Source organism: Sus scrofa, chromosome 6, assembly GCF_000003025.6.
Source record: "Sus scrofa isolate TJ Tabasco breed Duroc chromosome 6, Sscrofa11.1, whole genome shotgun sequence".
Taxonomy (NCBI): Eukaryota; Metazoa; Chordata; class Mammalia; order Artiodactyla; family Suidae; genus Sus; species Sus scrofa.
The window spans coordinates 47,421,576-47,436,507 of record NC_010448.4 but is presented as its reverse complement, the minus strand read 5'-3'; the positions used below and the strand labels follow the sequence as shown (position 1 = coordinate 47,436,507).

The 14,932-nt window shown below is 47.0% G+C and overlaps 1 protein-coding gene across 1 annotated transcript in view; it reads right to left on the bottom strand.

The window, feature by feature from the left end:
* The window catches only part of RYR1 (ryanodine receptor 1), a 118,699-nt gene that overhangs the window by 21,950 nt on the left and 81,817 nt on the right, over nt 1-14,932 (bottom strand). The window contains 6 exon segments of the mRNA NM_001001534.1: nt 7,577-7,675; nt 7,678-7,763; nt 8,973-9,054; nt 11,821-11,925; nt 12,014-12,142; nt 12,258-12,346. Of these exon segments, the coding sequence (NP_001001534.1) occupies nt 7,577-7,675; nt 7,678-7,763; nt 8,973-9,054; nt 11,821-11,925; nt 12,014-12,142; nt 12,258-12,346 (590 nt within the window).

Here is a 14,932-nt window from a genome sequence, read left to right as displayed (position 1 = left end):
AGTGTGGTACTAGAACTTTTTTTTTTTCCTTTTGGAGGGCCTCACCTACGGCATATGGAGGTTCCCAGGCTAGGGGTCGAATCGGAGCTGCAGCCGCTGGCTTACACCACACAGCCACAGCGACGCCAGATCCGAGCCACATCTGGGACCTACATCACAGCTCACAGCAATGCCGGATCCTGAACCCACTGAGCAAGGCCAGGGACCGAACCCGCAACCTCATGGTTCCTAGTTGGATTCGTTAACCACTGCGCCATGAGGGGAACTCCGAGGAACTCCTGGAACATTTTAAACTATATCTGTTGCTCACCTTGTATTTCCATCGGGTGGTGCTGCTCTATAGGACCAACAAGGGGTCTCTAGCTGACAAGCTGCCAGGAAAGGGAAAAGTGATGGAGGCAGCAGTAGATAAAAGGAGCTTTAGAGAAACATCAACCAATGGCACTGGGTGGCCTTGTTTGGATCCTGATTCAAAGAAATTTCAAAAAATTATACGAGGTATTTAGGAGACCTGGAATTTGAATACCGACCATATTTGATGAGTTAGTGAACTGTGGATCATTTTTATTTTGTCTTTATTGCTGTGTTTTCAGTTGGAAGTGATAAAGACATTGCGGCTTGTTAAACAAAAGGAAAGCCTTTTGAGACCATATGTTCTTTGGTTCCATTTACATGACGTGTCCAGAACAGCAGCTCTACAGAGACAGAAAGTTGATTAGTGGTTGCCAGAGGCCTGGGTGGGGGAAATGGGAAGTAACTCCTAAAGGATATGGGGTTTCTTTGCCGGGGCGATAAAAAATGTTCTAAAATTAGATTGTAGCAATGGTTGCACAATTCTGTGAATATGCCAACAAATATTAAATTGTACCCTTTAAGTGGGTGAATTTTATAGTATGTGAATTATAGCTCAATAAAGATGTTTCTCAAAGGAAGTTTTTTCTTTTTCTTTTTTTGGTCTTTTTAGGGCTGCACTTGCAGCATATGGAGGTTCCCAGGCTAGGGGTCCAATGGTCCAATCGGAACTGCAGCTGCTGGCCTACACCACAGCCACAGCAACGCAGAATCCAAGCAGAGTCTGCGACCTACACCACAGGTCACAGCAATGCCAGATCCTTAGCCCACTGAGCGAGGCCAGGGATCGAACCCGCATCCTCATGGTTCCTAGTTGGATTCGTTTCCGTTGAGCCACGACGGGAACTCCTCAAAGGAAGTCTTTTAATTTAGAGATAGATAACAACAACAACAAAAAATGCTAATTAAAAAAAATAAAGAAAACCACAAGATAGTACTGACCAAGAATAAGTGAGCAGCCAGTAATGTGTTTTTATCCACCAGGAAGGCCTTTCCAAACTGTAAGAGACATTTTGGAATCTGCAAAGTACTTACTGGAGCTATGTTTTGCAAACTGTCAAGAACTCTGTCAACCAGAAAGAATGTGGGACACCCTCAAACAATCCTGTATATTTTTCAATGCAGACTTACATATGAATGGAAATGTAGAAATAAACATCCAGAGATATGTACACCAAAAAGAGAACCTCGGCAGCCTTCGGAGAGGTGGGATGACAACAGGCTTGGGGTGGAGGCCAAAGATGACTCTAACCATAGCTTAAGTTCTGAATTTCTTTCTTTTGTTTGTTTTGTTTTTTGGCCACACCCGCGGTATGGTAAGTTCTGAATTTCTTTTTTTTTCTTTTTCCTTTTTTTTTTTTTGCCTTTTCTAGGGCTGCTTCCTGCTGCATATGGAAGTTCCCAAGCTAGGGGTCTAACCGGAGCTGTAGCTGCCGGCCTATGCCAGAGCCACAGCAACTCGGGATCTGACCTATACCATAGCTCACGGCAACGCCAGATCCTTATCCCACTGAGCACGGCCAGGGATCGAACCCGCAACCTCATGGTTCCTAGTTTGATTTGTTATCACTGCGCCATGACGGGAACTCCCTGAATTTTTTTACAAGAGGATTCTTGTATTACCTCTTTTGTTAAAAATTAATGAAATATTTGAAATAATTTTCTACATAAAAATCAAGTCTTAAGGGAGTTCCCCCTGCAGTGCAGCGGGTTTGGAATCTGACCGCAGCAGCTCAAGCAGATGAATCCCCATCCTGGCTCCGTGGGTTAAAGGATCTGGCATTGCTGCAGCTGTGGGGTAGGTCACAGCTGTGGCTCCAATTCAGTCCCTAGTCTGGGAACTTCCATATGCTCCCAGTGCAGCCATTAAAAAAAAAAAAAATCCAGACTTAGGCATGGCCAAAACAATACCCCAAAACACTATAGGCAAAGTCGAAAGTCAAACAATGAAGTAGGAAAAAGAAGTGCACGCATATCACTAACAACGTTATAATCACCCAAATATATAAAGAAGTCTTTATATATCAAGAAGAAAAACAATATCCCAATAGAAAAGTAAGCCAAGGGTACAGTCAATTCACCAAACAAGTAATACAAAAGAAGTAACATGAACAGGTGCCTAACTGCACTCATAACAAGAGAAATGTAAATTAAAACTGTCCTGTAATACCCTTTTTCACCTATCTGATTGGCAAAAATCCAAATGTTTGACAATGCGGTCTGGTGGTGAGGCTGTGGGGAAATAGGCAGTCTCACATGTTGCTAATGAGAAGAAAAACAGAGGGCAAAATCTGTCCAAAGGACATATGCATGTACCTTTTAACCCAGCAATCCCACTTCCGGAAGTTTATCTTTAGCTATAACTGCACACACAAAATGATGTACATACAAGGGTAACTGTTTCAAGGAGTCCATAAGGAGCCTTCTTTAACACATTTACTTCCATCTGCTAGAAATCTGCATGACAAACTTATAAGATCTGTGCTAAAAACAGCACTTTTGTGCAGTGCACAACTTGCACTACTGTCCCTGGCATTCCCTAATAACAGCATGTGTTGTAATGGCACAAGAATGAGAACAAAGCAAGTGTCCATCAACAGGGAGTAATCAAATAAACTATAATATATACACAAACTGGAATACTGGATAGCTGCAAAAAAAAAAAATCATAATCAGGATATGCCCCGTATCTCCAGAATATAGTGTTAAGTGATATAGGCTAATGTATATAGTTTATTGCCTATTATATAAGAGGAAAATAACAATATCTGGAGAAAATGATAGGATACAAATAAACTAATGCTCACCACAGTGGGAATGAGGTAGCACAGGTAGAAAAAGGGGCAGGAATGAGACCTCACTTCATACTTTGTTGCACTTAACTTTTTAAATTACGTGAATGTTATTATTTATTTAAAAATGAAGCCAATGCATCTTTAAAATTACAGGTTGTAACTGTGTGAAACAGATATTGAGCTACATAATGCTATATACATGACATCAAATCTTGGGATGTGTGAAGCCCTGAATAGTTGGGAGGGAGGGAGGGATCGCTTCCCATTTTTTAAAAAAAGTCATAACTGAAAGTTATACCTTTTTACCAGCCTCTCCCTATTTCCCCCACATCCCTCCTCATGGAAACCACTCTGTTTTCTACTCTCTGTTTCTGTGAGTTTGACTTTTTCTTTTTAGATTCCACTGAAATGACACCATGCAGTGTTCGTCTTTCTTTGGCTGGCTTTATTTCGCTTAGCATAACACCCTCCAGGTTCATCCATGTTGTTGCAAATAGAAGGATTTCCTTTTTTTTTTTCTTTTTAAAGCTGAATAATATTTCACTGTGTGTGGACATATATACACACACGTACATACCACATCTTCTTTATCCATTCATCCTTTTTTTTTTTTTTTTTTTTGGCCATGCCTGCTGCATGTGGAAGTTCCAGGGCCAGGGATTGAACCTGAGCCACAGCAGCGACCCAAGCCAAACAGTGACAAAGTCAGATCCTTAACCTGCCGAGCCACCAGGGCACTTCTTCATTCATCCACTGACAGCCACTTAGGCTATTTTCACACCTTGGCTATTGTGAATAATGATGCAATGAACTTGAGAATGCAGATATCTCTTTAAGATAATAGTTGTATTTCCTTTGGATAAATAGCTGGAAGTGGGACTGCTGGGTCGTATGTATGGTAGTTCTATTTTTAATTTCTTAAGGAACCTCCATTCTCTTTTCCATAGTGGTTACACCAGTTTACATTCCCACTAACAATGGACAAAGTTTCCCTTTTCTTTGCATTCTTGCCACTCTAGTTATCTCTCGTCCTTGTGCTGATAGCCATCCTTACAGGTGGGAGGTGATACCTCATTGAGGGATTTTTTTTTTTTTTTTTTTTGCTGCACCTGTGCACATGGAAGTTTCCAGGCCAGGGACTTAATCTCAGCCACAGCTGCAGCCTAGCCGCAGCTGCAGCAATGCTGGATCCTTAACCTACTGGCTACAGCAGGAACTCCTAAGCACTTTTCTTATACCTGTTGGTATAATAGTATCCATGAGGACACGGGTTCAATCCCTGGCCCCTCTCAGTGGGTTAAGGATCTGGTGTGGCCTTGAGCTGCAGTGTAGGTTGCAGACATGGCTTGGATCTAGCATGGTTGTAGTGTAGGCCAGCAGCTATAGCTCCAATTCAACCCCTGGCCTGGGAACTACCACATGCCATGAGTTAGGCCCTAAAAGGAAAAAAAAAAAAGAAAGTAACATGCTTGTCTTGAGAGTAGGGTTGGGACTCCCCAGATAGGGCCTGGCACCCAGGAAGTGCTCACTGACTATTTACTAGGCTAGATTAATGGGCGAATCTGGAGGCAGTACACTCTGGTCAAACCCCAGATGTGTTAGTTGCTAGTCGTGTGACCTTAAGCACGTTACTTTAACCTCCCTGTGCCTCAGTTACCACTTTTGTACAATGGGGAAGAGAAAATAGGCCTCACTACATAAGGCTTGTTGTAAAGATTACATTAATATTCATTCACACACAGGACCTGGCACAGAGTGGGAACATGATACATATTAGCTTCTTCTTCCTGAAGGTGGAGGGCTCACGGCCGGGCATGTTTAAGAGGCTGGGAGGGCTGAGCAGGGAACACGGGGGCGGGGGGGGGGGGGGCGGAGGTGGGGGGGGTCCCAGGAGGGTGTGGCTCAGACGCCCAGGGACGCAGGCGTGGCTGCGGCAAGGAAGTGGCCAGGGCGGCAAACGCTTCCAAGACGACAAGTCAGAGGAGAGATTCAGGGGTGAGGGATCACTGGTGATCTGAGGTGGGGTAGTTTCGGGAGAGGGGCAGGGACCGAAGGCAGCAAGCCCCGAGTCAGGGAAGGAGTGGGAGGTGAGAAAGGAGTGAGTGTGGGTAGAGGCGTGGCTGAGAAGGGGCAGGGGAGAGAGAGGCAGGGACGCTCTCAGGGGACAACTGGGAGGCTCAGGGCTCTTTATGTTTAACTCAGGAGACCCTGGGCTTATTTAAACGCTGATGGACAGCAGCGATTGCAAGCTCCAGAATAAAATAAGAAGCCATGAGTCCATCTATTTTGAGTCTAACTGAATAGATGAATAAATACACAGACAAACACATAAATGGAGGAGAAGGGAAAAACTCTTCCTCCAGCAGAGTGGTACCTGATCAGGGTAAGGGGTCCAGGGAAGTTAGAGAGCCGCCCTGCGTCACCTGCCACAGCCATCATCATTTCCGACAAGAATCACGGATGGATGCTACCCCGAACGGCTGCACAGAATATTCACCTGGTCTCAAAACGCATCCTCACAAGATACCAAAGGGAATGACGGTATCATCACAGTGGAGACGCCGGTAAACGCCACCTTCACCAAGTGAGCCAAGCGAACACCAACTATAATGGGAAGAGCCCACATCGTGTGCCTCCCAGCTCGAGGCACTGAGGACACATCACTTCTCTGATGTTCCTGCCAAAGGTGTGCAACCGGAATCATGAAGAACACGCAGACATACCCACACCGAGGGCCAGCCTACAAAACAACTGCCTCTATTCTTCAAAAGTGTCAAGGTCCGAAGAGACGGATCAAGAAAGGGTTCCAGGTTCAAGGGGGCTAAAGAGACGGGATGCCTAAATGCAATCCCTGTTCGCAGACGGGACCTCGCATGCGGGAGTTCATGGGCCAGGGATCGAACCTGCACCCTAGCAGGGACCTGAGCCACAGCAGCGACTTTAACTGCTAGGCCACCAGGGAGCTCTTCAGACTAGATCTTCTTCAAGAGTGAAAACTGGAGGTCCTGTCATGGCTCAGTGGTTAACAAACCCAACTAGGATCCATGAGGGTGTGGGTTCGATCCCTGGCCCCACTCAGTGGGTCGAGGATCCAGTATTGCTGTGAGCAGTGGTGCAGGTCACAGACGCAGCTTGGGTCTGGCGTGGCTGTGGCTGGGGTGTAGGCTGGCAGCTATGGCTCTGATTCGACCCCTCACCTGGGAATTTCCAAATGCTGCCCTCAAAAGACCAAAAAAAAAAAAAGAAAGAAAGAAAAAGTGAAAACTGAATAAAGTCTGTAGGAGCAGCATTGTGTCAATGTTCATTTCCTGATCTGCATAATGGTTTTCTGGTTATGTGAGGGAATGAATTGTTCTCAGGAGCTACAGCCTGATGTCTGCAGAGGTAAAGGACAATCACGACAGAGCAAATGTGCTAAGACGTTAACGTCCAGACAAAATCTGGGTGAAAAGCTACTCAGAAATTTTACGTACAATTCTTGCAGCTTCTCCATAAGACCGAAATGTTCAAAAGAAACATGTAGTAAAATGGGGATGGAAAAGACCTGGCAGTAAAAGTAATAAGAGTAGGTCACATCTCTTGTCCGTCCTGTGTCCCAGGCATGGGCTGCTGTCACAGCAGTCCCGCGACATAGTGAAGGTGACGATCCTGGCCCCGTCTTGCTAAGAGGCTCAGAGCAGACCAGGGACTTACCTGGGGTTGAAGGCTTAGCAGAGGCAGGTGAGTGGGCTCTTGCATAGAGCTGGTGCCTGCATTTCCCCCAGCAGCCTCCTTATTTAAGCATGCAGTGGTCATTAATAACGGCTTCTCCCATTAGTCTTATACGCCCCACCGAGGCAGGCCTGTGTCTGTCTCAGTCACTGCTGTGTCCACGGTACCAGCGCAGGGCCCAGCACAGAGGAACAATGCAATAGATGTCTATTGAGGCAATGACTGATCTCTCTCTCTCTTTTCTCTTTTTTTTGTCTTTTCGCCTTTTCTAGGGCCACTCTCGCGGCATATGGAGGCTCCCAGGCTAGGGGTCTAATCGGAGCTGTAGCCGCCAGCCTACGCCAGAGCCACAGCAACTCGGGATCCGAGCCTCGTCTGCGACCTACACCACAGCTTACGGCAATGCCAGATCCTTAACCCACTGAGCAAGGCCAGGGATTGAACCCGCAACCTCATAGTTCCTAGTCGGATTCGTTAACCACTGTGCCGCGACAGGAACTCCGATCTCTCTTTATAGTAATAATAATAGCCTGACTATGAATAATAATAGAAATCATGGTTTTCATTTGTGTTAATGCACTTCATCTTCAAAACAACTCCCAGGCTGGTTTTATCTCCATTTTACAGATAAGGAAACTGAGGCTCCCTGAGAAGGCTCTTGCAGGCAGCCAGGAGGGGCATGACTGGCTCTTGGCACCCCCCACCTGTCCCGTACCCACCTTCTGGAAGTCCTTCTTGGAGATGAGACCCCGGGGGTCAGTGACATAGTCCTGGAAGGCCTCAGAGCCCACGATGTCCTTGAGTTTCAGGAACATGTCAAGAACTTGAGGATCATCTCCACGTTGGACGAGGACTCCACAAGCATGTCCACCATCTGCCGGGCAATCATGCCGTTCACCACGTTCCCTGCGGGCAGCCCCAAGTCAGTGTGGCTCAGCAGAGCCTGCTCTCCGGAGCTGCAACGGGCCTGCCTCCCAGCGCCAGGACCCCCTGTGTTGGTGGACAGTGGCTTCCGGATCTGCATCAGCAGCAGGGGTGAACCTGGCTGATCCCATCTTCGTTCACCTCCCCCCGATGGGGGGGGAGTCGTCCTAAAGATAACAGTGGCCTAAGCCAATGGCCCGTCCCAGATGCCATGCCTAGTGCTGCGTGTCATGCCAAGAACCTCATCCTTGTAAGGGAGGCAAGTCACTATTTTATTTTATTTTATTTTTGCTTTTTAGGGCCGCACCCACGGCATGTGGAAGTTCCTGGGCTAGGGGTCTAATCAGAGCTGCAGCTGCTGGCCTACACCACAGCCACAGCAACATGGGATCCCAGCCGTGTCTGTGACCTATGCTAACAGCTCATGGCAACATCGGATCCTTAACCCACTGAGCGAGGCCAGGGATCAAACCTGCATCCTCATGGATGCTAGTCATATTCATTAACCACTGCGCCACAATGGGAATTTCCTGTCACTATAATTTTTTTTTTTTTAATGGCTGCGTCTGTGGTATGCGGAAGTTCTCAGGCCAGCGACTGAACCACGCCACAGCAGTGACAATGCCAGATCTTAAACTCACTGAGCCACCAGAGAATTCCACCATTCATTTGTTTGTTAATGGCCACACCCACGACATATGGAAGTTCCCAGGCCAGGGATTGAATCTGAGCTACATCTGCAATCTTTGCCACAGTTGTGTAGCTGGATCCTTTATCCCACTGCAATAGGCCAGGGATCAGATCCGAGCCACAGTTGCAACCTACAATGAAGCTGCAGCAATACCAGATCCTTTAACCCACTGTGCCAGGCTGGGGATTAAACCTGCGTCCTGGTGCAGCAGAGACACTGCCAGCGTTGTGCACGCCTAAGTGCAAAGATTTTTTAAAAGTGTCTAGGCCACCCATCTTACTCAGATTTCTCTGGGGATTCAGTAAATTACCATATGTACAGCCAGGATTTGCCGCATAGTAAGTGTTCGGTAAGTGTTTGCTGAGCTTTTTATAGTAACTTCATTAATGCATTGATCCCAGCATGATGTCAGACGGGGTTGGAGGGTGGGGCTCCTGAGGCCCAGATGGCCATTTTCAGGCTCGGCTGCACCTTTGACCCCCCACTCACTGGGCATTTACCTTCTAGTAGCGACAGCAACATCACCACCATGTCCTTCTGTAGATCCAGCAGCTCCTTCAACAGCTCGATCTGGCTCGAGTCCTAGAGACGCCACATCCCAGGTATGCGAGGTCTCGTCTTGGCAGAGACACCCCCCCACCTCCAGCTGCTTCCACCCCTCCTCAGCCACCCAGCAGGGCCTAAGACCCCCTTCCTTTCCCCCTCTTACCTCCGAGGGGACCCGAGTCCAGACATGTTCCTCGGAAGCAGGGGAAGGGGCAGAGAGACAAGATTGTGGGGGTGGGGTTGGCACTTGGGGGGAAGTGTGCCCAGTGGGTGATGTGTAGGGCAAGGACTGGCGGGACAGGAGGATGGGAGGAGTATGAGGCTCAGAGAGCAGATGCTTGGGACCAAGAGAGACAGGGACAGACAGGGGCAAATACCGGGGACAATAACACAGACCAGAGAAGGGATGAGAGCTCAGCAGTGCACCTGGCCTATGGCAGGCATTTGACACATGTCTGTTGAATGAATGTGTGATGGAAAAAATGGGACTTTGGGTTCAGGAAGAAGGTTGCAAGGCACAGCTACATGCTTTCTGGTAAGCCATTTGCGGAGAAGATGGGGACACACTGCCTCTCCTGTCACAGTGTCTCATGTAGGGCCCCAAGATGTCTCCAACAAGGTCAAAGTTCTGCCTCCTGGTCCTTATTTGTTTCTTTTGTCTTTTATTCCCAAGGGCCTCAACAGAGGCACGTGGAAGTTCCCAGGCTAGGGGTCGAATCAGAGCTGCAGCTGCCAGCCTACGCCACAGCCACAGCAACGCCAGATCCTTAACCCACTGAACAAGGCCAGGGATCGAACCCATGTCCTCATGGATCCTAGTAAGGTTCATTACCACTGAACCACAACAGGAACTTCTCGGGGTCCCTATTTGTATTAGATTAAAGCTACATAAAATTCTCAATATGCAGCTACTTCTCACCAACAAAGTGGTAATTTCCTAAGATTTTACCTAATAAAATGGAGACAGGGGAAAGGAACTAGATAAATGGGATGTATTCTAGAGTTGCTGATTCTTTTTTTTTTTTTTAGAGCTGCACCTGTGGCACATGGAGATTCCCAGGCTAGGGGTCCAATCAGAGCTGCAGCTGCCGGCCTACACCACAGCCACAGCAATGAAGGATCTGAGCTGCATATGCGACCTACACCACAGCTCACAGCAATGTCAGATCCTTAACCTGTGAGCGAGGCCAGGGATCAAACCCACAACTTCATAGTTCCTAGTCGGATTCGTTTCCACTGTGCCACGACGGGAACTCCTAGAGTTGCTGATTCTAATGCTAACAAGTTTCCACAATTCCAAAGCTTGGCATTCTGACTCTAAGGTTCCAACATTCTAGGATCTCAAGATCCCAAGATGGGTGAGTGCCTGCCCATGATGCAGCCCCTTGGATGTCTCAACAATCCCACTCTCAGAATGGGACCCACTCGGGCTGCTTGGTTCTAGCGGTGGGACTAAGACCAGGTCTGGCCAATTAGAGCTTTCCTTCCCCTAGCCTGGGTGAGTGTTTCAGGAATGGGCATGTGACTCAGTAGTCTAATAATAAGAGAGTATTTCAGGTCTTTTCCTGGGCCTAAAGAGGGGTTCTCTAATCTCTGGAGCTGTTCGTGGGGTACATGGAAGCCTGCGGCACCATTTTTCTAGCCCGTGGGGAGAGCCTGCTTGAGAACGAAGCCAGGGAGGAGAGGGACATTTCTACTAACAGTACCCCAGGCCCTGAATCTGATCTGGGATTGAACTAATTAAAAAAAAAAATTTTTTTTTTTTTTTTTTGGTAAGCCACCATTTTACATTGGATTTCTAGCCCTTATGATTTAACCCACAGGTTTTAATTAATTCTGCAGGATTTGGAACTCTAAGATACCAACATCCTCCAGAATTTTAAGATTGCTCAACAGCTCGACTTCAACTCACTGACACTAAGAAACTGCATTCTTAAGCGCAACTCCTTTCAAAAGGTCAGATGACACCAGACAGGGTTTCTGCCAGTCCCTGTGGCGTATCTGAGTAAATTAGAAAAAGGCTTCCCTTCCTGGAGACTCTTCATGTTGGGCAATTATAATATACAGAATATTGCCACCTGCTGGAAACTACTGTAATAAATATACCTATATCATATACATATATATAGATGTATTTATTACAGTAGTAATATACAGATTATATATATATATAATATATATATAAAGTATGATGTTTAGGGTATGGATGGTGTCCTTTTAGATGCTAAGCCCTGCTGCAGCGCCTATGGCAGCCTTGAATACGTTTACCAGCTAGAAGCAGAGCAAATGGATAAGGTATTTGTGAGGCATTGACAAGGCTGCAAAGGGGCGAGGGTGGTAGGGAAAAAGGGACCATGTAGAGGCTAGAGATGGGAGATAGGAGATGGGGCTTGGCGGGGACCTTACATCATGGATGCCCTGGATAGGCGTCACCTGCCGCAGGCAGAATGAAGAAGCAAAACACTCCTTCAGCCCCAGGCCCAGATCAAGAAGCCTACCCCCAATTCCATCCCCGTAGGAATCTGGGACATCGTCAGAGAGGAAAGAACAATGACCAATCATAGAGGAGCTCCGGTCCAGAGGGGGCAGGACCCAAGTGTCAGACCAATGGAACTGTAGATGGGTAACCAGCCGATTGGCTGTGACAGGGGGCGGATGCAGAGAGCCAATCCAGAAGGAAGAGGGATTTGGCCACCGGGGAAGCAGTCTGGAACCTGCCCTGAGCACTGGGATGCGAAACGGACAGATGGGGCAAAAGTTGGAAACCGGTAGCAGTTGGATGAAGAACAGAGGGGCCCGAACCTGAGCGAGCTTCATCATCATGTGGGCGAACACGTGCAGGAATCCCACCACGGCGTCCCAGAGGCGACTGTGCGCTAGGCTCTGCTGGTTCCCGGTGCAGGGACCCTGGAGGGCAGAGGTTCTACTTGAGCCCTGGACAGAGCGCTGGAGGCAGGACTGCCCCTCCCCACCCCGCCTCAGCAGGCGGCCCTACCTGGATGTATTCTGTGAGGCTATTGAACACCTGTTTAGCCACCGACATGGCCTTGGAAAAGTTTCTCTTGCCCTGCTCCTCAATGACATCCTTGCCGGAGTAGTACCAGTAGAAATCACTGATGGACTCCTGCAGGGGGGGCGGGCGCCAGGGGCGGCCAAACACCGTGTGAGGGGCTGCTGGGGCCCGTCATGGCCCAATGGATGCCAACCCGGGTCACACCTGGACGGCCTGCTCTCCTTACCTGCAGCCGCAGGAGGTAGTCCACAGTACAGATGATGATGTTAATAGTGGTTGTGTTCCCTGTCTGTGTCCGTAGGTAGTTTTGGAAATCTAGGGAGATAAAAAAAAATCATGCATTCAGTGAGCATCTACCATGTGTTAGGGGAGGTGGACAGCGGGGCCTTTATTCATTTATGCAATAAATGTTTTGAATGCCTATTGTATGCCAGAAGGCACATACTCATTAACTTAATAACTCTCTTTCAGTAGCCCCTCCGTGTTGAGGGAAGATGGAGGATCATTTATCCAATTGAGTAACAAATATTTGAGAGCCTACTCTGTGTGGAGTCATTAATTCTTTTTTTCCCCAAAAATATTTATCGAGCACTTAAAATGTAGCAGAGGGAAATGGAGACCCAGTCCTTCTTTGTCTACAATTTTTTTTTTATTGAATGCCTACCATGTGCTGGGAGAGATGGAAGATTGGTTATTTATTCATTCATTTATCCAAAAAAAATTTTTTTTTTGTCTTTTTCTATTTCTTGGGCCGCTCCAGCGGCATATGGAGGTTCCCAGGCTAGGGGTCGAATCGGAGCTGTAGCCACTGGCCTACGCTAGAGCCACAGCAACACAGGATCCGAGCCGCGTCTGCAACCTACACCACAGTTCATGGCAACGCCGGATCAGTAACCCACTGAGCAAGGGCAGGGACCGAACCCGCAACCTCATGGTTCCTAGTCGGATTCGTTAACCACTGTGCCATGACAGGAACTCCCAAAAAATTTTTTTATTGAGCACCTACCAAAAGCCAGAGGAGATAAGCATTTGTCATTTATTTGTTCATTTATTCATTATATTTATTGAGCATCTTCTATATACTAGTGGGAGATAAAGATTGTTCACTTACTCTTTGATACTCTAAATCTATTGAGCATTTATCATGTGTCAGGCACTGTTCTGGGCCCTAAGGATACAACAGTAAAAGAAAACAAAGTTCCTCCCCTTGTGAGGTTTCTATGTTGTGTGGTAATTTTTCATTCTTTTCTAACTGCAACCTACATTAGGAAACCCATTTTTCATTGAGACCCAGTATGCATGTTCAATCTGAAATTCTGTTCACATATACCTGAAACAGAAGTCTCACATGCCCTCATTGTGTGCCATGGATTCTTTTTTCCGTCCTGGACTAGCCTAGTTCACTGCAAAAGAATTCTGGTCTCAACCTCCCAAACTCAACTGCACATTAGAACCACCTGGGGGCTTTTAAAAAAAAATCCCAGGAGTTCCATTGTGGCTCAGCAGTTAACAAACCTGACTAGCATCCGTGAGGATGTGGGTTCGATCGCTGGGCCTTGCTCAGTGGGTTAAGCATCCGGCATTGCCATGAGCTCTGGTGTGGGTTGCAGATACTGTTTGGATCCTGCATTGCTGTGGCTGTGGTGTAGGCTGGCAGCTGTAGCTCCGATTGGACTCCTAGCCTGGGAACCTCCATGTGCCACAAGTGTGGCCCTAAAAAAAATAAAAAAAAAAGAATAAGTAAATAAATAATCCCAATGCTGAGGCCCCATTCCAGACCAATTAAATTAGAGCATCTGGGGGTGAAAACTGGGCTTTAGTGGTGTGTAAAGCTCCCCAGCCATTCCCAGTGTGCAGTTAGGAATGAGAACCTCTATGATAAACTTCATTCACAACCCTCTGGCAAGTTGGTTCCCACTATTCAAAAAACATCGTTCCAGGGTAGAAAGTTGATAAGCGTTAGATCTGAGTGATGGCTACTCAGGGGCTTAATGGACCATCCTGTCTACGTCAGTGTTTGGTTGCGAAGCTCTGGAATGATGACGATGATACTGTTCCCGGGTGGCAGGGGAACACTGAGCAGAATGCTCAGGGTCGGGATGGGACAAGTTCAGGGGGTTGGAGGAGTCCGAGGAGATGCCTCGTTCACACTGGGTGGTCAGGGAGGGCTTCTTGGAAGTGGGGGTACCTCTCAGCTGTGACCTGAAAGAGCAGAAGGAGCTGGCTGCACAAATTCCTAGATGTGTGACCTCAGGCAAGCTATTGAACCTCTCTGTTCCAGGGTTAATCCCTGGCCCGGGAATGTCCACATGCCACTGGTGCGACAAAAGCCAAACCAAACCAAAACAAAAACACAGAACATTCCAGAACATTCTCATTTCCAAAAAGTCCTATACCCAGGGAATAAAATTCATTTAAAACCCCAAAGACTGATTTCACTTCCATTAAAGAAAGAAAACCCTAGTCACAGAGCACAATGGTATTTAATAAGCCTTAAAGAAAAACGAGCTGTGGACATAAGAGCTTAGGATAATGCAAAACAATGGATCGTGTTTTTCCTTTGTTGAAAAGAAAAAAGTAAAGATTAAAAATGTTTACCATTTACCTTAAAGAACACTAGCCAAGTGGGGTGCAGCCTCTATGGGGGTTAGATTTATGATTACTCCTGTTCTTCTCATGAAGGTTAATTTCTGGGCAGTCTGTGGCTTCATATCACCTGCTAAGTGTTATAACCACAACCTTAAGGTTGTGCATGTTTGTTAGAGGAAACTGCATTGGGTAGAAGCCTGCTGTTCAGAGCTTTAACTGTTCCTTTAATGTCATAAGCTATTACGATGTGTTTAATTAACTGGCTGTGTCATCCCTGATCTGATTATATTGCCTGAATCAGAACCAAAGTTA